Source organism: Rhinolophus sinicus, chromosome 16 (genome assembly GCF_057876585.1).
Source record: "Rhinolophus sinicus isolate RSI-liver-muscle chromosome 16, RSI-T2T, whole genome shotgun sequence".
In the NCBI taxonomy this organism is placed as follows: Eukaryota; Metazoa; Chordata; class Mammalia; order Chiroptera; family Rhinolophidae; genus Rhinolophus; species Rhinolophus sinicus.
The window spans coordinates 6335634-6358906 of record NC_142516.1 but is presented as its reverse complement, the minus strand read 5'-3'; the positions used below and the strand labels follow the sequence as shown (position 1 = coordinate 6358906).

The 23273-nt window shown below is 54.1% G+C and overlaps 2 protein-coding genes across 9 annotated transcripts in view; both read left to right on the top strand.

The window, feature by feature from the left end:
- Nucleotides 1-9943, top strand: part of LRRC8A (leucine rich repeat containing 8 VRAC subunit A) — a 24948-nt gene extending 15005 nt beyond the window's left edge. For both annotated transcript variants that reach the window (XM_019728771.3, XM_019728768.3), the window contains exons 3-4: nt 1244-3408; nt 8095-9943. In XM_019728771.3, the coding sequence (XP_019584330.1) occupies nt 1252-3408; nt 8095-8370 (2433 nt within the window). In that variant the 5' untranslated portion in view covers nt 1244-1251 and the 3' untranslated portion in view covers nt 8371-9943. The remainder of the gene's footprint in view (nt 1-1243; nt 3409-8094) is intronic.
- Nucleotides 8537-23273, top strand: PHYHD1 (phytanoyl-CoA dioxygenase domain containing 1). 7 transcript variants are annotated; one of them, XM_019728791.3, is made up of 12 exons: nt 8537-8671; nt 12757-12838; nt 15179-15337; nt 17822-17897; nt 18038-18085; nt 19674-19729; nt 19813-19875; nt 20498-20519; nt 21690-21818; nt 21915-22031; nt 22668-22794; nt 22895-23273. In XM_019728791.3, exons 2-12 carry the CDS (start codon nt 12806-12808, stop codon nt 22938-22940), a joined length of 876 nt encoding a protein of 291 aa, XP_019584350.2. In that variant the 5' UTR covers nt 8537-8671; nt 12757-12805; the 3' UTR covers nt 22941-23273. The 7 variants fall into 7 exon arrangements, with proteins under 7 accessions (XP_019584350.2, XP_019584346.2, XP_074187266.2 ...); XM_019728787.3 differs by lacking the exon at nt 8537-8671 and adding an exon at nt 10087-12441; XM_074331165.2 differs by lacking the exon at nt 8537-8671 and adding an exon at nt 10087-12441 and having other exon boundaries at nt 12757-12872.

The following is a 23273-nucleotide window of genomic DNA, read 5'->3' as shown; positions in this document are numbered from 1 at the left end:
CCCATTTATCAAAACACAGGTATTTACACCTGGGTTTAAAATCTAGATTAGAAAATCGGGCATAAAGTAAAACCACAATTTTATTTTTTAAAAATAGGCACAGAAAGGACTGGAAGGTTATTGCTCATTGAAAAGCCAACAGTGGGTAACCCTGGGTGGTATTTTTTCGGGGAATTTCAATTTTGTCCTTATGCTTTTTATATTTTCCCAGCATTCTCCTGTGAGCATCTAGTACCTTTTTCATCTCGTCATGTCTTACAGACCGTTCGTTGTAAGAGCAATGTACCTTGGCAGGTTGACCAAGGACGGGATCCCTTCCGCACATTTATTTTGTTGCTCACCTTCTGTATGTCATGGCTGGATTTCCTGAATGTGGCTTCTTATCCAGGGTTCCCCAAAGTTGGTCAATCATTAGTGTCACCGAAGTCACATATTAAAAAAAATCAGGTTCCCTGGCTCTACCCCAGACCTACTGAATTGGACTCTGGCGGGAGAACCTGAATTTCCTTTTACACACACACGGATGCACACAGCCTGAGATAATTTTCCATAAATGCATATGTGTGATCGTGTGATCCGGCTTCGGGAGAACCTTTTTTTCTTGCTCTCTCTCTCGGTCGCCTCCCCCAGGAGCCTGTCGGCACACTTGCTATGTCCTCGGTTTCCCCCAGTGTTCGCGGAATCCTGTACGGCCATAACCATAGGCACACATGTAGGAGTTGTTAGACTTCCCTATTTGTTTTATAAAAGTGAGTTTATATTAAGACCCTTCTTCTGCATTTGACTTTTCTCACGTCGCAGAAATCTCTTCAGGTCACTGGAGCAGCTTCATGGCAGCTGGCTCCGAGTGAACTGGCTGTTTTCAACAAGCCCCTCTCGTCAGTCTGAACATGAAGAGGATGGGTCTAGACGGGAATTCCCGAAAGCTCTTCCCACAATTCAGGGGAGGCCGTGGGAGGCTGCATTAGCGGTCTGTTAGCGTGGGCCCTGACCTCAGTGCTCAGTTTTCCTGTCTGTTAAATCGGGAGGCTGCCTTCCTTCTCCCATGGCGGTGTCTCAGCCACCTGGTTGTTTCTAGAGAAAGGCCGGTGCACGGGCTGGCCCATGAGTGGCAAGGCTGGGACTCCCCCACTAGACTCGAGGTAGAACTTTGGACAATAAGTCCATTGTCTGCTTCCCCTGACCCCTGGGTCCCAGAAAGCCAGGCCACCCTGCAGTAACCCCTCCTGTGGGTCCCTTTCAGGTTGAGCCATGATTCCGGTGACGGAGCTCCGCTACTTTGCGGACACGCAGCCAGCGTACCGGATCCTGAAGCCGTGGTGGGACGTGTTCACTGACTACATCTCCATCGTCATGCTGATGATCGCGGTCTTTGGGGGCACGCTGCAAGTCACCCAGGACAAGATGATCTGCCTGCCTTGCAAGTGGGTCACCAAGGACTCCTGCAACGACTCGTTCCGGGGCTGGGTGGCCCCAGGCCCAGAGCCCACTTACCCCAACGCCACGATCCTGCCGACCCCTGACACGGGCCCCACAGGCATCAAATACGACCTGGATCGGCACCAGTACAACTATGTGGACGCCGTGTGCTACGAGAACCGTCTGCACTGGTTTGCCAAGTACTTCCCCTACCTGGTGCTTCTACACACGCTTATCTTCCTGGCCTGCAGCAACTTCTGGTTCAAGTTCCCGCGCACCAGCTCGAAGCTGGAGCACTTTGTGTCTATCCTGCTTAAGTGCTTCGACTCGCCTTGGACCACGCGGGCCCTGTCGGAGACGGTGGTGGAGGAGAGCGACCCCAAGCCGGCCTTCAGCAAGATGAACGGCTCCATGGACAAGAAGTCGTCGACGGTCAGCGAGGACGTGGAGGCCACCGTGCCCATGCTGCAGCGGACCAAGTCTCGGATCGAGCAGGGCATCGTGGACCGCTCGGAGACGGGCGTGCTGGACAAGAAGGAGGGCGAGCAGGCCAAGGCGCTGTTCGAGAAGGTGAAGAAGTTCCGGACCCACGTGGAGGAAGGGGACATCGTGTACCGCCTGTACATGCGGCAGACCATCATCAAGGTGATCAAGTTCATCCTCATCATCTGCTATACCGTCTACTACGTGCACAACATCAAGTTCGACGTGGACTGCACCGTGGACATCGAGAGCCTGACGGGCTACCGCACCTACCGCTGCGCCCACCCCCTGGCCACGCTCTTCAAGATCCTGGCGTCCTTCTACATCAGCCTGGTCATCTTCTACGGCCTCATCTGCATGTACACGCTCTGGTGGATGCTGCGACGCTCCCTCAAGAAGTACTCGTTCGAGTCCATCCGCGAGGAGAGCAGCTACAGCGACATCCCCGACGTCAAGAACGACTTCGCCTTCATGCTGCACCTCATCGACCAGTACGACCCGCTCTACTCCAAGCGCTTCGCCGTCTTCCTGTCGGAGGTGAGCGAGAACAAGCTGCGGCAGCTGAACCTCAACAACGAGTGGACGCTGGACAAGCTGCGGCAGCGGCTCACCCGGAACGCACAGGACAAGCTGGAGCTGCACCTGTTCATGCTCAGCGGGATCCCCGACACCGTGTTCGACCTGACCGAGCTGGAGGTGCTGAAGCTGGAGCTGATCCCAGATGTGACCATCCCGCCCAGCATTGCCCAGCTCACGGGCCTGCAGGAGCTGTGGCTGTACCACACGGCGGCCAAGATCGAGGCGCCCGCCCTGGCCTTCCTGCGCGAGAACCTGCGGGCGCTGCACATCAAGTTCACGGACATCAAGGAGATCCCGCTCTGGATCTACAGCTTGAAGACGCTGGAGGAGCTGCACCTCACGGGCAACCTGAGCGCCGACAACAACCGCTACATCGTCATCGACGGGCTGCGCGAGCTCAAGCGTCTCAAGGTGCTGCGGCTCAAGAGCAACCTGAGCAAGCTGCCGCAGGTGGTCACGGACGTGGGCGTGCACCTGCAGAAGCTGTCCATCAACAACGAGGGCACCAAGCTCATCGTCCTCAACAGCCTGAAGAAGATGGTGAACCTCACCGAGCTGGAGCTCATCCGCTGCGACCTGGAGCGCATCCCCCACTCCATCTTCAGCCTCCACAACCTGCAGGAGATCGACCTGAAGGACAACAACCTCAAGACCATCGAGGAGATCATCAGCTTCCAGCACCTGCACCGCCTCACCTGCCTTAAGCTGTGGTACAACCACATCGCCTACATCCCCATCCAGGTGGGCAACCTCACCAACCTGGAGCGCCTCTACCTGAACCGCAACAAGATTGAGAAGATTCCCCCGCAGCTCTTCTACTGCCGCAAGCTGCGTTACCTGGACCTCAGCCACAACAACCTGACCTTCCTCCCCGCCGACATTGGCCTCCTGCAGAACCTCCAGAACCTGGCCGTCACGGCCAACCGGGTGAGTGGCCTGGCCGTGGGTGGCCCACAGGGGGTGGGTTGCTCTGGAGGCCCAGTGTCTCAGGACCTCACGTATGGTTCCCAGAACCCGGAAGGAGCTTGTTGAAAAGAGAGTCCCCGGGCCCCACTCCAGACCAGCTGGATCCGGATCCGTGCAGTTGGGAGCCCGCCTCGGCTGCGCGCCGCCGAGTTTTCCTGCCAGGAGGGATGGTGTGGTCCAGTGGGGCCCGTCCCCGAGCTGCCCTGCTGCAGGTTCCTCGTAGGCAGGGATGTGCAGGGACAGGAGCTTCAAGGCTGGGGGTCCTCTCATGCTCTTGGGGCTGGGTTATGGGAGACAGGACTTAGCCTGGAGCTGGTGGTATTTTCCTCAGCTTGTCCACGACCAGATTTGGAGCTGAAGGACCAATGTGGGCCCACCAGGGACAGACACTGTGTGGTGGCTGCTGCCCACCGAGGTGAAGCCAAACCGTCTCCACGGCTCCTAGCACCTCTCTCACCCCTCCCCTCTGCATTGGGGGGTGGCGGAGAGCAGAGCTGGGCTTAGCTGGGGCTGAATTGTCACTTGCCTCTCTGGAGAGGAAATAGTGCAAACTGTTGCGGGCGGCGGTGTGGGAGGCCACGCCCTGGAGACACCCTCAAGACCGTTGGCAGTCCCTGTGCAGTGGCACCTGGGCACTAGCCCCTCGCCTGGCCTGGGAAGCAAGGGCAGCTCCACAGAGGCAGGCGGGTGGGATGGAGGGCAGGTGCTCCTGTGGCTTTGTGGTCTGGCCTTTGCCGTGGAAACAAAGTCACAGCCTCTGGGGTGACTTCCCCCTGTCCACTCCTCCTAGCGACCTGCAGGGAAAGGCCAGAACAGATCTTGGAAAGAACAGATCTTCCCATCCCTACTTTCAGGGTGGAGACTCATAGTGAGGTGGATGGTGATGGAAGTCTGGAAGTCCGTGGCCAAGGGCTGGGAGACCAATGGGAGGGCCCTGATTCAGCCACACCTCTGCGCCTCCATTGCAGGCAGCGGCATGGAGCAGCCCTGTCGGTTAGAGAGCACGTGCTCTGTGTCAGCCTATGCAGGGCACAGTCCTCCAGCAGCCCCAGACACGGAGGCAGGCAGCCCCCGAAATCCCCCGCCCAGGAAAGGACACGCCTTTTCCAGTGTCACTCAGATTGGAGAGTCTGGGCACGCCAGACCTCAGACCACTTAGACGCCCCTTTCCTTCTTCCCTAAGCCTCTCTGACTGCAAACCAACCTGTGTCCTCCATATACCAGAGATGGTGGCAAATCCTGTTCTTCTCCCCCAAATTAAAACTGCATAAGTGGGAGAGTGAATGAGGGAGAAGGTCAGATCCCAGGTTGCTTCCCTCTGGAGAATCTGCCCCCAGAGCCTGGGACCCACCCATTGATCAGGAAAATTGGGCTGCTGGGCAGAAGCCTTGTTTGGAGAGTACCAAAAACCCCAACCCTTGTTTAATACGTGTAAGGGGCCCATGTGGCTCCCTCAGAGCACAGTATGGGGCCAGATTGCCCCTAGAGTTGGGTCAGATGTGGTCATCCCACAACCCTTTGGAACGCCTGTTGTGTCCTGCTCTGTCGGGAGCGGTGAGGGCACAGGGCTTGATGGGGCCTCCAGCAGGGGGAGGGTACAGCCAGTGTCCAGCCTGGTTCCCTGTTCTGCCCCCCACCCCAGCTCCTCACCCCCAGCATGCTTGTTAGGTCATGCCTCTTGGCTGAGGTCACTTCTCAGGAAAGGAGCTGGCGGCAGGCAGGCACACTGTCCCCAGGAAGGAGACCCTCTGACACCCTATTTCTTGCACTGCTTAATCACATCCTGTCCCCGCCCCTGGAATGCCAGAAGCCTTATAGGGAAACTAGCTCACTTGGGCCGTCCTAGTCTGGCTCCTCCTTTTAAGCCAGAGCCCCTCTCCTTCCCTCTGGGCCTTGATGGTTCCTTGTGGGCCACTGGATGGCCCTTGACTACTATTTTCTGAGGTTTAAACTTATGCTAAGGAATACCTTGATAAGGCAGTCATTCCTTCATCCACTCAATCATTCGTTCATTGATTTGGCAAATGGTTTTTTTCTTGAGCACTCCTAGTGTGGAATGAGGTGGTGGGGACACAGGGATGAACAAGGCCCACGGGCCACCCATCCTGAGCTCAACATCTCATGGGGAAAGACAAGTAACCAACAATTAGCACGGTGTGACGAGAGCTACGCTGGGCCACGAGGCGCCTGGGAGCACAGAGTGGCCTCAACCCACACTAACCCAGGGCTGGCGGGCTTCCTGGAGGAAGGGACATTTCACCTGGTTCTGAGGGATGAGGAAGAGTTAACCAGGCGAGACGAAAGGGAGAGTGTAGTAGGTCCTGTCCAGAAGTAACTGGAAGCGGCTGGGGAGGAGCAGTGAACCTCTCCTACAATTTGGACTTTCCCCTGAGGGCAGGGGCCAGGCTGTTCACCAGGGCTGGTAGGAGCGTCCTGTTCTTCCCACTTCTATTTGGATGATCATAGTTTTATTTATTTCATGTCCGTTCTCCTTGCCAGGCCCTAAGCTCTCATGATAAGGACCTTGGCGCTTTCGTTCAATGCCTGACATGTAGCAAATGTTCACCGAATTCTTGCTGATTAAGTGGATAGAGGAGCAAGCTGACTTACAATTTAGAGAGATGGCTCTTGCTGCGGTGCAAGGGGGTGGCTCGGGGGGCATGATAAGCCATCCTGGGGTTATAGAGACCCCGCAGCAGCAGGGGTGATACATGCCTGCACTGGTAAAGACTGCCGGGGATGGGGAGACACCGGCGGATTTCCGAGAGACTTTGGAGGTAGAACCCACAGGATGTGGGCTGGGTTGGATGGGGAGGAAGGGAGTTGTCTGGGTGACTCCAGGTTTCTTACGTGGCTGTCTGGATAGGTGGAGGATCATTGAGACAGGACGCTGGAGGAGGCACAGGTTTTCAGAGAGGAGAGCGCACACTCCATCCTGGGTGTGTGGGGCCCTGCAGAAATCTGGCCCACACTGTGCTCTGAGGGAGCCACGTGATCCCCCTTACACGTATTAAACAAGGGTTGGGGTTTTTGGTACTCTCCAAACATTGCTTCTGCCCAGGAGCCCAATTTTCCTGATCAATGGGTGGGTCCCAGGCTCTGGGGGCAGATTCTCCAGAGGGAAGCAACCTGGGATCTGACCTTCTCCCTCGTTCACTCTCCCACGTATGCACAGTTTTAATTTGGGGGAGAGGAACAAGATTTGCCACCATCTCTGGTATATGGAGGACACAGGTTGGTTTGCAGTCATAGAGGCAGGGAGGCAGGCATCTAAGTGGTCCGAGGTCTGGCGTGCCTGAACTCTCCAATCTGAGTGACACTGGAAAAGGCATGTCCTTTCCTGGGCAGGGGATTTCGGGGGCTGCCTGCCTCCGTGTCTGGGGCTGCTGGAGGCTCCTTCCTGGCTCTGCACCCTTGGACACGTTGCATTTCACCTTTCCCGGCCTCAGCCTCCTCAGCAGGAAAATGGGGACAGTGACAGAGCAACCTCAGAGCTGGTAGGGTCCCTCCCGCCCATCACATCTGAAAGAGGTCATTTTAGGACAAATAGGCTCAATAAGAATCAATGTTTATAGCTGACATTCACAGAAGGGCAGGGGAGAAGCTGGCATTTAGGGAGCTCATCCTGGGTGCCAGGAGACACAGCGTGTCCACACTTGTTTGCTCCTTATTCATCCAAGTGTGAATACTCAGCAGAGTGTGAGCTGTTGAACCAGGTTCAACTTGGCTTCACCACTTTCCAGCCGTGAACTGCTAGGCAAGTTAGCTTCTTCAGGGCCTCAGTTACCCCATCTGTAAAATGCGAAGAGTGTTTATAGAGTATTTACAGGTAGTTCCGAGGGTTCAATAAATGAATAGTCTCAGAGCGAGCCTGCCCTGCCCTGTCCATGTAGTGAGCTGCTAATGGATGTTGCCTGTTATTCAAATTTTGCAAAATCAGAAGGAGGGGACGCCAAATGGCCAATACTGGGCTCCCTGCACTCATGATCAGCCTGTGAATTTGACAGGTGAGGAAACTGAGGCCCAGGAAGGGAAAATGACACAGCTGGGATTCTCACCCCTATTGGTGAGCTCTCCCAGTTCTCAGCAACATTTAGAGGTGTGGACTTTTCTCAGCGTGCTGCTCTGCTTTCAAAATTGTTCTTAAACCAGGCAGGACCAGCAACAGGTGTCTCCCAGCACCTGGCTCCTGGTGATCCCTGGGTGTTGGAGGAGGGGGTGGAGTTGGTAGTAGCTGGCTGGTGTGGTATGCTTCCTAGGGGACCAGACGCTGGGAGACAGCAGGGAACAAGGTGGACCCACCTGCCCTCTCAGAGCCCACAGTTCTGGTGACAGGTGCTCACTCAGTTTGGCCATGGAGAGATCAGTGCTATTGGTGGGACATGGGTGCCATAGATGCCCCAGGGGGTCAGGGAAGGCTTCCTGGAGGAAGTGACTGCAAAGCTGAGACCTAAAGTATACATACAGGTGGAAGTGAGCCAGATTTTGGCCCAGATTGTGCTGGTGCTGGGCCGAGTGAGCTGAAATGGGCCTCATAGAAGGTGCTGGGGGAGGGAGGGAGGGCGGGAAGGGAAGCCTCGGCCGGAGGCCCCGAGGTCTGAGCTGTGCCCACCTCACTTTTCCCCCTGCTCCTTCCTTCCGCTCCAGATCGAGGCGCTCCCCCCAGAGCTCTTCCAGTGCCGGAAGCTGCGGGCCCTGCACCTGGGCAACAACGTGCTGCAGTCACTGCCCTCCAGGGTGGGCGAGCTGACCAACCTGACCCAGATCGAGCTGCGGGGCAACCGGCTGGAGTGCCTGCCCGTGGAGCTGGGCGAGTGCCCGCTGCTCAAGCGCAGCGGTCTGGTGGTGGAGGAGGACCTGTTCAACACGCTGCCCCCCGAGGTGAAGGAGCGGCTCTGGAGGGCCGACAAGGAGCAAGCCTGAGCCATGGCAGCGGCCGAGCACAGGGACCACCAGGGGGCCTCCGGCCCTGGGACCCGGAGCCCCGGGACAGCCAGCCCAGCCTCCGCCGGGGCAGGAGCCTGGGGTCGGGGTGACAGCACAGTACCCGAGGGGCTGGCCCCTTTGCTCCCTCTGAAACTCATGCCCCCCAGGGCAGGCGCCTGCTGGGGAGCTCTGTCCCCCAGCGCAGTGTTTGGACAATCAGGGCCTCCTCCCTGGAGGCCATCTCTGCCCCCGAGGCTGAGCCGAAGCCAGAGGTCCAGGGACATCTACTTAGCTCTTGGTATTTATTTTTCTCCACCTCCTCGCCCCCCTGACCCCCATAACTTATACATTCCCAAGTATGTTCAGCTCAGATGGGGGGTGTTTAAGGAAGGGTGGGCTGTGTTTCCCTTTTCCTTTTGTGGTGATGCCGCCAGCAATTAGTGCCCACCCAGCCTTGAACAGAGTGGTCCAGGGTGAACCAGCTGTGGGACGGTTGCCCCAGTGGTGCCAAGCTGGGCTCTGGCGGCACGGCCATGGGAGAGCAGGCCACCAGGTGGAAAGGCCAGGCCTGGGGCTTGCCTCATCAGTTTTAGATGTGTTTTCTTTTTTTTTTTAAGTAAAAATTTTTTAAGCTTTGAAAATGAAGGGTTTGGGTATTAAAAAGAAAAAAGCTAAAAAAAAACCACCCAAAAAGCAACACTAAAGGCCAGTGAGTTGGAGTTGGGGGTGGTGGGGGGAAACTGTTCCTTGAACAGAGCAGCAAGACACTGAATTGCGTTTCCTCCCCCCTGGGGTGCAGGCTGCAGGATGTCTTCCAAATGTGGTGTGACCTTGGTCCAGAGTTCTGTTTGTTCCTCTCCTCCCCTAAGGCGGGGATTTTTTTGTTTTGTTTTGTTTTTGGTGTCTTGTTTTCTTTCTCCTCCATGTGTCTTGGCAGGCGCCCATTTTTGTGGCTTTTGGCCAAAGGGAACGTTCTGGAGCTGCCAAGAGGGGAGGAGACGCGGGTTGGCTAATCCCCGGATGAACGGTGCTCCATCCTCCCCACCCCTCCCTCATCACAGTGTTAAGGAGCCGAGAGGAGCTACCTCGCCCGGACTCTGCTTTCCCACCTCATGTATCATGAGTTTGCCCAGTGCCACCACTAGCCTCAGCTGCTTACATCAACCTTGTCCCCACCTGGTCCTTCAGAACAGACTGTTGGAGGCGGGGTCACAGGTGGGGACATCGCCGCTAGAAGAGCAGGCTCTCCAGGTTTTGGTTCCAATTTCTGTCCCAGGTGCCTTGGCACACGTGGCCCACTCAGCACCTGGGGGCGGGAAGCCACCTCACTTTAGATCAGTCACTGGGGTCCCTGCCTTAGATCAATCACTTGGACACTAAGGCACGTTTTAGCGTCTCTTGTCTTAACAATTATGTCTATTTGTCCATTTGTGTTTCCTGCGTCGTGTCATCGGATATAATCCTCAGAAATAACGCACAGTAGCCTCTGACAACCATGAAGCAATCCGTTACATGTGGGTCTGAACTTGTAGACTCATTCAAATATCAAATAAATCTGTAACAGAAAGTAGCCTTCGGAGGCCTTCATGTTGTGGGGGGCCCTCCCCTCAGCTCCAAGGCCAGCTGGGCTCTGTGGACTAGTTTGTTGAGTGAGTACTTATTGTGGACCTACAAGATAGTTAACTCTGCTCCTCTCCCCATCCTGTGGACGTGAGCTGGACAGAGCGGCTGTGACGTGTCAGGCGTGGGCCCCAGCCAGGGCTTCCACAGCCCGCATATTCTCTGCCGGCCCAGTCGTGGTTTGGGCCCTCATGGGCTTTGATGGGAAGGGGGAGGGAGGGGAAGGCACTGAAACGGGAGCCAGTAGTCTGAGGTCCTTGTCACAGTTCAGTCATTCCCTACATGAAGCTGGGCAGGCTCGTTCCCTCCCGTGGCCTCCATAGCTCCATCTGTACAATGGGAATTCCCACTCGGTGCTCTCATAGGTCCCTGTAATACCAACAGCCAGTCCCCCAGGCTCTGCAAAGGTGGGGCTGAAGTCACATGGGAGGGCCCGACCTGCTCCCAGCCCCTCTGAGGGCCTGCTGCAGGTGCTGGGGTCCAGAGCGGAGGCTCAGGGAGATGGGCAGAGCTGCCTTCAGATACTAGCTCTACTATTTATCTGATGTTGGGCCTCAGTCTCCTCCTTTGTGAAGTCAGGATGGTGTTGGCAATCTTGCAGGATTGTCCCGAGGCTTATGCACGATAATTATGCAGGTCGGGGGAGTTTTCAGCAGAGGACCTGGCTCCTAGTACCCAATAAACGACATCTTTATCCTGGACCAGCGAGGTTTGCTGGGCTGACGTAGGGGCCCTGGGGCAGTGGTCTTTCAGTGAAGGAGAAATGCCCTTGGGTCTGACGTCCTTAGCAATGAGGCCTTACCTGTTGCTTGGGTACCTCCTCTGGGACAGGCCAGAGTCTGTCCCCCCTAACTCCATGGGCTCTGACCCCTGCAGGTGACCTCAGGACTTTGTCCCTCTGCCCCTGTTGTCGGCTTTCTGACTAGGAGACTGAGCAACGGGCCACGACCCCCTCTAAGCCCCTTTGGGTCCCCACAGTGGAGGCCTTCCCTTCCTGTCTGGTCTGGCCCCTCCCTATCAACTCCCGTGCCCTCACCCCAGCCTTGGGGCCACCAGTGCTCAGAGCAGGAATGTTTGATCTGGAGCTGGTTAGCTTTTGGAAAAAACAAACACCACCCACCCACTTCTCAAAGGCTGAGCTTTGAATGAACAAAATCGAGGGAGGCCCAGCTCCGCCCCCTTTCATACCCCCCACCCTAGGACTCGCCACCCCACTTAAAACCACAGTGGTGGTCTTTTTCCTGATTACAACAGCAATTGGAAAACTTGGGGAAGTTCAAAAAATAAAATTAAAATACCCTCACATCCTACCCAGTACAGCCCCTGCTCATTTTTGGTGAATAGTTGGTAGGCATTTACTAAGAGCCAGGCCCTGCGTCAGGCTCTTTATCAGCAATAAAGCATCGCCCTCCTTACAAAAGGTACTTCTTATCCCCAAGTTACAGATGGGGCAAGTAAGGCGCGTGTTGGGACTGACCCCAGTCTGCCTCATTGACTCGCCACCACAAGCCTTCGGTGGGGTTCCCAGGGGATTTGCTAGTCCACCCCAATGGACCCTCACTATATTCCTGGCACATGCCTCTGTTGAGTGGCTGCATCAGAAGGGGCCAGCACAGAGAGCTGAGTCTCCGCTGTATTTCCCACATGGTTCTTTTGCCTGCCCTCCTCACCCAGCCTAACCCCTCTGAACCTCTTGTCCCTGCAGCCTCAGGAGCCTGGCGAGGCAAGCAGCAACTCCCAGTGCGGTGGCCCAGAAAACACAATGTGACTCTGGGCCAAGGTTCCTGGGGGCTGAGCTGTGTCCTCGTGCTCACTCCCGAGACACTCTGTCCCTTCACCATTCAGAAAGCATCATTTCAGGGAAGGCCAGTGCTGCTTTTCAGAGCTGCAGCCAGAATAGCCTGTCTACTGAGCAGGGCCAGCTAGTCGGGTGGGTGTATGTGTGCTGTTCCAACCTCTGGCCTCCACTGGACCAGCCTAACTCGAGACACCAAACATCATGGGCCTGGGGGTGGGGGGGAACAGGAACCATGGCTCTCCTTCATGCTGAATATCCAAGCCCCCACTCCCTAGCCCCTTCCTTCTTCTAAGATCCCCTTTATCTTCTACCTTCCTCTGAGCTGCCAGCTAATATACAGCCTCCCTTCCATAATCCTCCCAGGACCTAGAGAATTTCAGAGCTGGGAAGGGCCCAGACAACTCCCTGAGGACCTCTTCCACCTTTGGAATGCAGTCACACAGGGCCAGTCTGGTGTGCACGCCCCCCAGACCCACACTGCATTCCCTCCCCTTCCCCCCACGTGTTGATTCTGGTGGCCTGGGAACTTTCTAATCCCCAACTGTTGGAGGTCACAGTTAGTGGTGGCATCTGGACTGGCATTCAGGTGTCCTGCTGTCGGCCCAGCTTCTTTGCCCAGATACTCCTGGAATTCAACTTCTGGGCACCTGGTAAGCAGCCAGCCCCAGTGGTTTCTGGAAAGAAAGTGGGAGAGAGCAGTGAAAGGCCAGGAAGGAGACCAGAAAGAGCTAATCCTGGATGAGCAGGGAGGACGGACCCAGTGTCTGGGGTCAGGGCAGAGGCAAGGGCCCCTCCAGGCACAAAAGTCAGAGGGGGCTGGAAAGGACTAGGGGTCAGCCTGGAGGGGGCCCAGGCTGGGGCGGGGGCAGGGCAGGGATTGGGTTTTCTCTGGGTAGGGAAGGGTTAAGTCCTCTGTGACTCCCAGGCTCAATCCACTCACCCCTCCTGACCTTCTTCCTCTCCAGCCTTGGGCTCAGCACGCAGCAGAGCTACCGTGAGCCCAGCCTGCTTCTCATGGCCTGCCTGAGCCTCTCGCAGCTCCAGAAGGTAGGGGCCTGCAGGATGGGGCTGGGAGGGTCAGGTAAGAGTGGGGAGCCCCTCCAAACCTCTAGTAGTGCCCAGTTCCCTGGAACTCAACCCCAGCCCTTGCCATTTTTCAGAAGAGGAAACAAGCTCAGAGTGGTTGGTTCCCACCCACGACCTCTAACTTCTCCACACACAGCCCGGGGACATCCAGACCGCAGGACCGGGGTGGGAGGGAATGTGTGTGTCTGTGACTGAAACCCGTAATAAAGCACTGGGATCGGCCAGTCGGGGCCGGGATCCGGGCCTGCGGGGAGGGGGAGGCGGGGCCAGAGCCGGCGCGGGTCCGGGGGTCCGGGGGGCGGGGCCAAGGAGGGGCCGACCGCTTCCGGAGCCAGGCTCGGGCTCCAGGGTCCCACGTGCTTTCAAAGACTAACTTGAAGGAATTAGAGCAACCACAGACTTTTAAATAACATGACCCTTATTGTTCCTGATGGCAAGAGAAAAAATACAGAAAAGAAGTTAATTTTAATTCACCCACAAATTCTTACGCTGATACAATATCTAGAATCTCTATAAGGTCCATCATAATAGCTACCGCTTATTGCATATTGAGTGATTGCCATATGCCCAAATTCTCATGATGGCTGGGACACTAATTTGTGCTCAGCTTTTTTAAAAAAAAAAAATCAGGGACATATTCCCATGTCAGTAAATATTATTTACCACATGATGTTTTTCAGCTGTGTCGTGTCCCTGATAGACAGACCACACTTTGTTGAACGGTTCCCCTTGCTACTTCTGATTTATTGCTGTCAGTAAACAAGCCTCAGTGAATACCCCCATACAGGCATCTTTGCTCCCCTATTTGCTAATCCCCCAACTTCTTAAGAATTCAATGAGTGTGTTTAGGGATCACAGGAGCGTTAGCTGTGGATGACCCAGTTCTGAAGGAGGCAATTTTCGGTTTGATACTGAGATGAGGATTAGTTTCTATCAGGCAGAGCTGCCCAGAGACAGAAGGGCCCGTGGTGGGTGGTCATGAGGTCTCAACAATCTGTGCCTGAGTGGAAGCCTTGAGTGGAAGCCGGGAAGAGCATCCATGGGGGAGGGAGGGAGGGAAGGAGGGATGGGGGTGGTGTCAGTAGTTGGAAATCAGACACTTCACAGTGGCTTCAGGTGACTTTCAATGCCCCTGTTCAGGTTAAGACTATAATGCTCTGCAAGCAAACTTGTAGCTATCCCTGCTCTCCTTATCTTTATCAATAGCCTCAGAGTAAGAGGACTGGAGGCAAATCAGAATAAGCCATCGGTGTTAACTGCCCACTGGCTGCCCACTGCACTCAGGATAAAGCCCAGCCAGCCTGGCCCGCCCCTGCCACCCGGCTGCCTCCCTCTACTCCCACCCTCACTCTGCTCCCAATTCCTCCTGTTCCTCCCTTGCTCAGGGGCGTCACACTTCCTGCTTCCTCATCTGGAATGCGCTTCCCTGTCTTTTGACTCCCATTCTGCTGGTCCCCTTTAAAGGTCACTTCCTCAGAGATGCTGCCCTGAGACCCCTCCATCCTCCCCATCTGGTTTACATTAGACTCTTATGCCTTTAGTTCTCTCACTGCCCCTCTCCCTCCTTGCACTCAGCAGTTTGTGATAGTATGTTCTCCTGTGTGTTGGTTTGTTTGATCTCCTTTGCTAGTATGTAAGCGCCAGGAGGGCAGGCATCACGGCTGGCTTGCTCATTACTGAATCTCCAGCTCCTAAAATCATGTCTAGTACACAGTAAATGCTCAACCAATTTTATTAGGTTGGTGCAAGTAATTGCGGGTTTTCCAATTATTTTCAACCTTTTAAACTGCAATTATTTTTGCACCAACCTAATACCGTGTTTCCCTGAAAATAAGACCTAGCCGGACAATCAGCTCTAATGCCTTTTTTGGAGCAAAAGTAATATAAGACCCAGTCTTATTTTACTATAAGACCGGGTATAATATAATATAATATATCAGGTCTTATATGAATTTTTGCTCCAAAAGATGCATTAGAGCTGATTGTCCGGCTAGGTCTCATTTTCTGGGAAACAGGGTAGTTGAATAACGAATGAGGTTGAATTTCTCCGTGACCCAAGCCCACTGGAGGGGAAGGTGGGGTGCACCTTCCCTTCCCCCTCTTCCTTCCTTCATTCCAGCAGCCAATATTAATTGCTTCTCACTGGGTTGCCAGACACCAGGGCCAGGGGTGGGGACAGAGCAATGAACAGGATACTTTGTCCTGCCTTCACTTAGCTTTGGGTTTGGGGAGAGGTCAAATCAGTTCTCATAAAGATCATTTGAGTGCTGGGGGAAGCCTGAGTCTCCTTCCTGCCTGCAGTTCCAGGAGGATGGATTCCTGGTGTTGGAAGGATTCTTTTCTGCAGACGAGTGTGTGGCCATGCAACAGAGGATTGGTGAGATCGTGGCCAAGATGGACGTCCCTGTCCACTGCCGCACGGAATTTTCCACCCAGGGAGAGGAGCAGCTGCGAGCCCAGGTAGGTGATGGGATCTGGGCTTTGATGGGGAGTAGTGGGGGGCTCAGTCTCCAGCCAGAGCAGTAGCCTGGAGGCCCATGACTTGCTCTGCCGTTCTGACAACAAATTAGGCCCCAGCCTTCCATGTACCGGGCTCCAGGCTAAGTGCCTTAAATGCATATTTCCTTCACTCCTCACTATGTATGTATAAGGTCAGAATTATGGTCCCCATTTGACAGGTGGGGAAAATGGAGCTCGGCTCACTTGTCCCAAACCACAGGGTAGTAATTGGTAAGAGTAAGGATTGGAACCTAGATCTGATACCAAATCCGAGCTGTTCACTGCTCTGCTGTACTTCCTCCACAGTTCTCCTGCCAGCAACCCAGAACGAGCCTGTGATTCTGATGTAAGGCTTACCCCAGAATGAGATTAGAAACTCTGCTTGTTTCCCTCCAGTGACCTAATAGGACTCAGTACAGTTTGAGATGGGGAAGTTGAGACATGAGGGGGTTCTCTTAACTCTTCCTAGTCTGAATTTATGAGCCTGTCTGATCCTGGCCTCCAAGCCAAAGCTGTCTGTGGTCCAGACCCCTAAATGGGGCTCATTCACACTCGCGTCCGAGGAGCTCCTGCCATCTGGTGGGCACACAAGGAATTACAATGTCCGGAAGCTTTGCAACCCAGAGAACTTGGACTTTAGAAGGAAAAAGGGTTACAGAGTGATAATTTCCTCTAAATAGTCAGTTTCATTTGGAAGCACTCCAGCCTTGTAGGTGGGGAAAGCAGAGACGGGGGTCCTGCGACCAGGGTCACTCAAAGGTTCTGAGGAGCTCCAGACACCAGTGAGGGAGTGGTGGGAGGACGGGAAAAGAAAGTGTGTGTATCTTGGTTTGTAATGCTTATAAAGAGCTCAGCGCAGTGCCTGGTGCTCAGTAAACCCTCAATATTCACTAGTGATCTTGCGAAAGTCTTTGAAATGGATACTAAAAGAAAAAAAGATCGGGGGTGTCCTGTCTAGTTTTCCCTTCCAGCTTACCTCTACCTTTCATTGTCTTTGAGTCATTTTACAACTCTGTAAATTGTATAGAACTGACAAGAATGCATAAGATAGTTGTCTATAGAAATGGATATGAACTGGGTCTAGCAGAATGCAATTATTACTCAGTGCTGATTACAATTATTCAGAATGCAATTATTATTGCCTTGTAGATAGATCAGTTTTGCATCGATTTGTGAATTCATTCCAGCATTTGTTATTGCCTGTATGTGTGTGGTTTTTGGAATTCTCCTTTGAACATCTTACTAGTTCCCTTGTGAATTAATTAGTTATAGTAAGACCTTTGACACATTTCGCATCATTATCTTCAGTATTATTATACTTCCCTGACTTGTTTCCCTCACCTAGCTAAGCCTGGAGCAGAGGAGCTAAGAATGATGGAAAAACTTCGTTTTCAGTGGGAAGGACTTTGAAGGGGCCAGGCAGGTCACACGTGAGAGTCATGCAGGCACATACGAGAGCAGATGTGCACATGTGAGTGAGTGGCGGGGCTGTGCCCTTGGGGAACCCAGGTTGGGGGGTTGGTGCCACTCAACTCCACTCATATGCCACGCAGGAAAGTCGGGAGATATATATGATGGCGGTCAAGGGTGGCTAAAGCCATGGGAAAACATGGGGCATCTTCTTGGAGCATCGTTTTCATATGCTAAGAAATTTAAAACATGATGTTAAAATTAACAAGGAGGTTATGAAGAAAACGGAAAAAGATTAGTACAAGCTTATATTTATCGAGCATTTAGCCCCACCCCTGCTGAGTGTTTTCTATTTAGCAACAGCAGCAGCAGCAGTGGTAATACTACTACTAATAAAAGCAGATATTCACATGGCACTTAATCCCATTCCAAGGACTGTTCTAGTACTTTGTGTATACCAACTCATAATCCCTACAACACCCTATGAGGTAGGTACCATTGATAACATCTATATTTTATGAAGAAACTAAGTCCAGACAGGTTCAGTAATGTGGTCGTGGTCACACAGCCAGTCAGTGGCAGAGCTGGGAATTGTACCCAAGTGTTCTAGCTCCAGGGTCTTGGTCTCCACTGCTGTAAGATTCAGCCTCTACCGGAAGTTTCCAACAATTCAGGAGAGGTCAGTTCTGTTATTATTCACCTTTTGCAGACAAGGAAACTGAGGCTTTGAGAGGTAAAGCAAGTGATCTAAGCCTACCTGGGAACCAGGCCTGTTTGATTCTAGTGCCTGTGTTTTGAATCCCACCATATTGAGTGTAAGCCATGTGACTTATTAAGAGGTTTCCAAGAAATTCCATGCTTGTAGCTTCCGGCTATGCTGCCAGGCACTTGGGATTCCCGTTCCCTGTCTGTGCCTCAGTAGACAGGTCTGAGAAGCCCTGTGGGATGAGAAGCATCTGAGTCCTCTTCCCTCTTCTCCATGCCCAGCTCTGACCCCGTGATGCTCTCAATCCCTCTGATGTCCCCTCCCCGCAGGGCAGCACAGACTATTTCTTGAGCAGTGGTGACAAGATTCGATTCTTCTTTGAGAAAGGCGTTTTTGACAAGAAAGGTTCGGAGCTGGGGCCCTAGTGGTGGGGTGCACTGGACTCTGGTATCTCCCTTCCACGGCTGGGGGCGGGGTGCTGGGCCAGCGACCCGGGGGAGGCTGGACTCCAGCTCTTCTGCCTTTATCTGTTTCTTGTGCCACAGGAAATTTCCTGGTCCCTCCAGAGAAATCCATCAACAAAATTGGCCACGGTAAGCTGGTGCCTGGGGAAAATGGGGAACCTGAGGTCTGAAGAGTGTAGGGGCGTTACCTAGAGACTAATTTATTGGCCCAGAAAATGGCGTTTCTGATTACAGCACCCCGTCTGGCCCTGCTCTTCTGCATCTTACGATGCTGATCACCTGGCAGTGAGAAGAGGGGTCCACTGAGCCTCCTAGGCAGCTGCGCACATGCAGACCCCTCAACTCTCTACTCCCTGGCTTGGGGATGATCCAGGCCCCAGGCACGGGGGCTCTCAGTCCCACTGATTCCTAGAGCCTCCTTAAGGAGCACTAACATGTTGACCTGGTCTTTGTTCTGAGAACCCTCCCCCCACCAAGCTGGGAAAACCTTTTTTTTTTTTCTTTCAGGATCATACATTATAATTGATTTTGTAGACTGCTTATTTTTCTTTTTTTTATAACTGATTTATAGATTAAGATATTTTTATTGTGTATTTAGAGCAGAACCCTTTTGTAACCTTTTTATTTTCCCCTTCTTCTGCCTCCACCTCTCCCACTTCAGTTCAAGCCCTTGTTTCTCAGTCTAGTCGTGTAGGACCCACCTCCCTGGCCCATGCTGGTGTTATGAGCCTTGCGCTCCCCCCGGCTGAGGCAGTTGGTTGCTGGTCATTGGTCGGCCGCTCACAGCAGCTCACGGCAGCTCACGGCCACTCACGCTGGCTGCCAGCTGCTCATGGTGGCACATGGTAGCCCGGGGCAGCTCTCAGCAGCCCATAGCTGCTCACGGTAGTTTATGCCGACCTCCAGCTGCTCACGGCAGCCCAGCTCCAGGGAGAGCCATTGTTCACAATCTTAGCTGTAGAGGGTGCAGCTCACTGGCCCATGTGGGAATCGACCTCAGCGTTAGGAGCATGGCGCTCCAACCACCTGAGCCACCGGGCTGGTCATAGACTGCTTATTTTTAAACTTGAAGTTATATCAATGGTGGCTTTGTAAAAATATTGTGGCGAAATATATATAATATAAACTTCACCATAGTAACCATTTTGAAATGTACCATTCAGTGGCATTAAATACATCCAGCCCTCCCTTTTTTTTTAATGAGGTATAATTGACATATAACATTTCAACCCTCACTTTTTGTAGTAACAATAAAAGCAAATAATGAGAAGAGTGACTATTCCGTGCCAGGCCCTGGGCTGCGGCTGCACATGCGTGAGCCCCACAAGTCCTGTGGCAGCCTGGGAGGCAGGGCAGGCCTTCTAGTCCCATTGTGCAGAGGACACTGAGGCTTACAGGAGACAAGGCACATAGAATAAGTGGCAGTACCGAGAGTGCTACCAAGTGATTGGCCCCTTGGAGCCCTTTGTCCTCTGAGGAGTGGGGAGTCAGGGCTGGAGTGAGGTTCCCAGATGGCTGAAAGGTCAAGAATAAGGTCATGGGTGGAGAAGGGCCTGGGTGGAGTTGAAAGTGTCTGTGGGGCCCATTCCTTGGTTATAAAAAGGCAGAAAGCTTACTGTACACAGAATCGTGAGACTGAAGCCTGAGTCTGGATGCCCAGGGCTAGGCACGGGAGGGATGAGTGGGGACTGGCCATCAGCCCGCCTCTGTCCCACAGCTCTGCACGCCCATGACCCTGTCTTCAAGTGTGTCACATACTCCCCCAAGGTGCAGGTGAGCAGAGGTAGGGCGAGGGTGGGCGGGGGTCCAGATGAGAGTGTGGGCAGGATGGCAGTGTGACCTCTGCCCCCTTCCAGGCCTTGGCCAGAAGTCTGGGCCTCCAGATGCCTATGGTGGTGCAGAGCATGTACATCTTTAAGGTGAGTTCCCTGTCCTCCCCAGGCCTCAGTTTACCCTCTGTAAAATGGGCACATTTTTCATACCAAGCCCCTCCTTACAATGGTCCAAAGCCTGCTTCTTGGAGGAATTATTAATATGGGGGGAGAACATGTAAAATCTGCCTTCTTTGGCTAAGGCGCCTGGCACTTGGTTGGTTCAGTTAAAATCAGTGGCAGGAGGGAAGGGGATCTTCAGGACTCCCTCCTCCTGTCTTTAGCTATTGAAATGCTCTGTTCCCAGTTTTCAAAGCCCAGCTAAGTGCCACCACCAAGAAGACTTCCAGCTCCCTTGGGAAGAGAGGGACCGGCCTGGGTCCCAGCCTCTCCTGCTGCCCCTCACATCTGCCTGGTGTTTTGTTAGGCGTGTGCGAGGCCAGACGGAGAGCGCCCTGTCGGGGGCTCCCTGCAGGGGGTTTTTCTCTTTGCAGCCCTCCTGGGCCTGGCACACATTAGGTGCTCGATAGATGGGTGATAGATGGGTGCTAATGTGAAATTCTTGGAGGTAAACACCTGTGGCCAAGGAAGAGCTTCCCACAAGACTCAGAGCAGCCCCTGTTCCGTCCTGCCCTCCTCTGGTCTCACCTGGCCCTTCTCTTTCTTGCAGCAACCTCGCTTTGGCGGTGAAGGTGAGCAGAGAGCAAAGGCCACGGAGGGAAATCTGGGACATTAATGGTTGTCAGATCTTCTGGGGCAGGGAAGGTGCTTGTCAAGATGTCATAGGCCAGGGAGGAGAAGCCACCTTCCATTCCTTCCTGGAATAGTGGATTGGGAAGGTGTCCCCTGGCACAGTGGTTTCTGAACCTGGCCACCACACCTAGCTGGTTAAAAATACAGATTCCCAGACCCCATTCCCTGAGATCTTGAGTCAGTAGGGCTGCCAGGGCCTGGGAATCCGTATTTCAGTAAGTTCCTTGGAGGACTGATTCAGCACAGAAATTGTTGATCTAATTCCAAACCCCACTGGATGCACAGATACTCTTTATGGCTTCCCTTGTGGGTGACCTCCAGTGACTGGGAGCTCACCCCCTCACAGGCAGCCCTTTCCTTCCTTATGTGAGCCCAAGCTGGCCTCCTTGTGACCACCTCCCCCCGCCCCCCTTCAGTCAGAGGACAGTCCCCCGAAGGGATGGCCATCCCGTCCCCAAGTCCAGCACCCCCATTTCCTTCAGCCATTCCTCCTCCAAATGTTTTGGAGCTCTCCGCTTCCTCTGGACTCTGTCTGGAAGTTTGGTCCCCCAGGAAGGAAGGAGGTGAGACTAGCACCCCTTTACTTTGTTGTTACAAACAAAGGTCCTTTGTTCAGTGGTCCTCTGTCCTGCTGGGCCCCATATCACAAGGGGTAGGTGTTTAAAATGTGGATGCTTGGTCAGTTGTCCCCCCCATTTCACACTCAACTCTCCAGTCTTATACCACCAGGCAGATCATCTGGTGGCTGGAGGTGCTTGTCCCTCGTTACGGACGGTGGCCTTAGTTACCTGGCTGGAATTAAACAATAGCAGCTACTCGTTAGCAAGCAGTACAATGTTGGGTCCCATGCTGGCACTTTTCATACATCGTCACATGGAATCCTCCCACAGCCCCATGAGGTAGATTATTGTTGGGGCCGCTTTACAGTTTAGGAAAATGAAGCTTTGAGAAGTGAAATCTCGTCTCGAGTCTCCGGGCCAGGAAGTGGCCAGATTCTAACTGATCATGAGAAGACTGGGCTGGGAGGGTTCTGAGAGGATTGGGGAGTGGGAAACAAGGCCCAGGTGAGGTGGGACTGGGCTCCTCACGCCCAGGTGGGCCTGCCGCAGTCTCCCCTCACCAGGACGCCTCCTTCCTCTACACGGAGCCCCTGGGCCGGGTGTTGGGCCTGTGGATCGCAGTGGAGGACGCCACGCTGGAGAATGGCTGCCTCTGGTTCATCCCCGGCTCCCACACCAGTGAGGACACCTGTCTCTCCCTGCCCACTCATACCCTACCCACCATGGGAGAGGGACCCAGAAAAAAGAGGCTGAAGGCTCCATCTTGGTTTGCAGGTGGAGTGTCGAGAAGGATGGTCCGGGCCCCTGCTGGTTCAGCACTTGGCACCTGCTTCCTGGGGTCAGAGCCGGCTTGGGATAACAGCCTCTTTGTACCCACACCAGTGCAGAGAGGTAGGCTGGATGCAGAAGGCCCTGAGGCCAGGCCCAGCTCACCTGAGGGCTGTGAAGTCACAGAATGAGAGCGTCACTGGACACTGGGAAGTCAGGAGGCAGTGGGATTAACAGCAATGTCTCCCGAATCAGGCTAGATTCCAGACTCTGCTACTTCCAGCCCTTTGGGCAAATGACTGAATCTCTGAACCTTGGTTTCCCCAAATAGAAAGTGGGGAAGCCAGTGCGACGATGTAGCTAAGATGTTCACACAGAACCTGTGTGGTGCACGGCAAGCGCTCAGCAGATGCCAGCTATTAGCACCTCTCTTCCTTTTGGGAAAAAGAACGGAAGTCCCACTCGGTGATCACTGGCGAGATCCCAGCTGACTGCACAGTACGGGCAGATTCGCCTGGCTCTGCAAACATCATGGAAAGGGACGCCCTTGCTCAGGCTTGCCAAGGGCATAGGCCCCAGCAGAAGGGACTGGATCCCAGGGGAACCTGCGTCCAACAGCAGAGCTTCAGATCTTGGGGCAGGCAGCAGGCCCGAGCTTTCAGGAATGGGAATGGGGAGGAACAGAACCGCTCGAGTCTTAAAGGGCCCTGTGTCCCTTCCTGCCCTGAGTGTCTTCCTGACCTGCTGTGTCCCGACCAGGGGCCCTTGTCCTAATCCACGGAGAAGTGGTGCACAAGAGCGAGCAAAACCTCTCCAACCGTTCACGCCAGGCCTACACTTTCCACCTCATGGAGGCTTCTGGCACCATCTGGAGCCCGGAGAACTGGTAGGTGGCAGGGAGGGTGTGTCCCAGTCTTCCTGAAGAGGTCCTGGAGGTTGGCGGGGCCAGTGATACTGGCATCTCAAGGTCATCTTGTCCTCCGCAGGCTCCAGCCAACAGCCAAGCTGCCCTTTCCCCCCCTGTACACCTAAAAGCCCTTGCAAGGCTGGGCACTGTCCCTCAGTGCCTCGTCTGACCGCCCAGCTGCAATGGGGAAGTCACATCTCTCCTGTGGGCTTTCCTTCTGCCAGTGTCTGTGCCCCGTGGCCCTGCAGATGGGCAGGCAAGGGGTGGCAGCCAGGCAGCAGGAGCCCGGCTGGATGCCTTTCCCAAGATCTGTCTGACCCCTGCCCCAACACAGCCTCCTCCTACAGGCAGCCTCTCAGTCACAAAAGGGTTCTGGCCACTTCTCTGCCAGCCACTTATTCTCTCAGATACAGCTCTATGTGGTGTAAGACACTGAATAAAAATGACTTCTGAGTGCA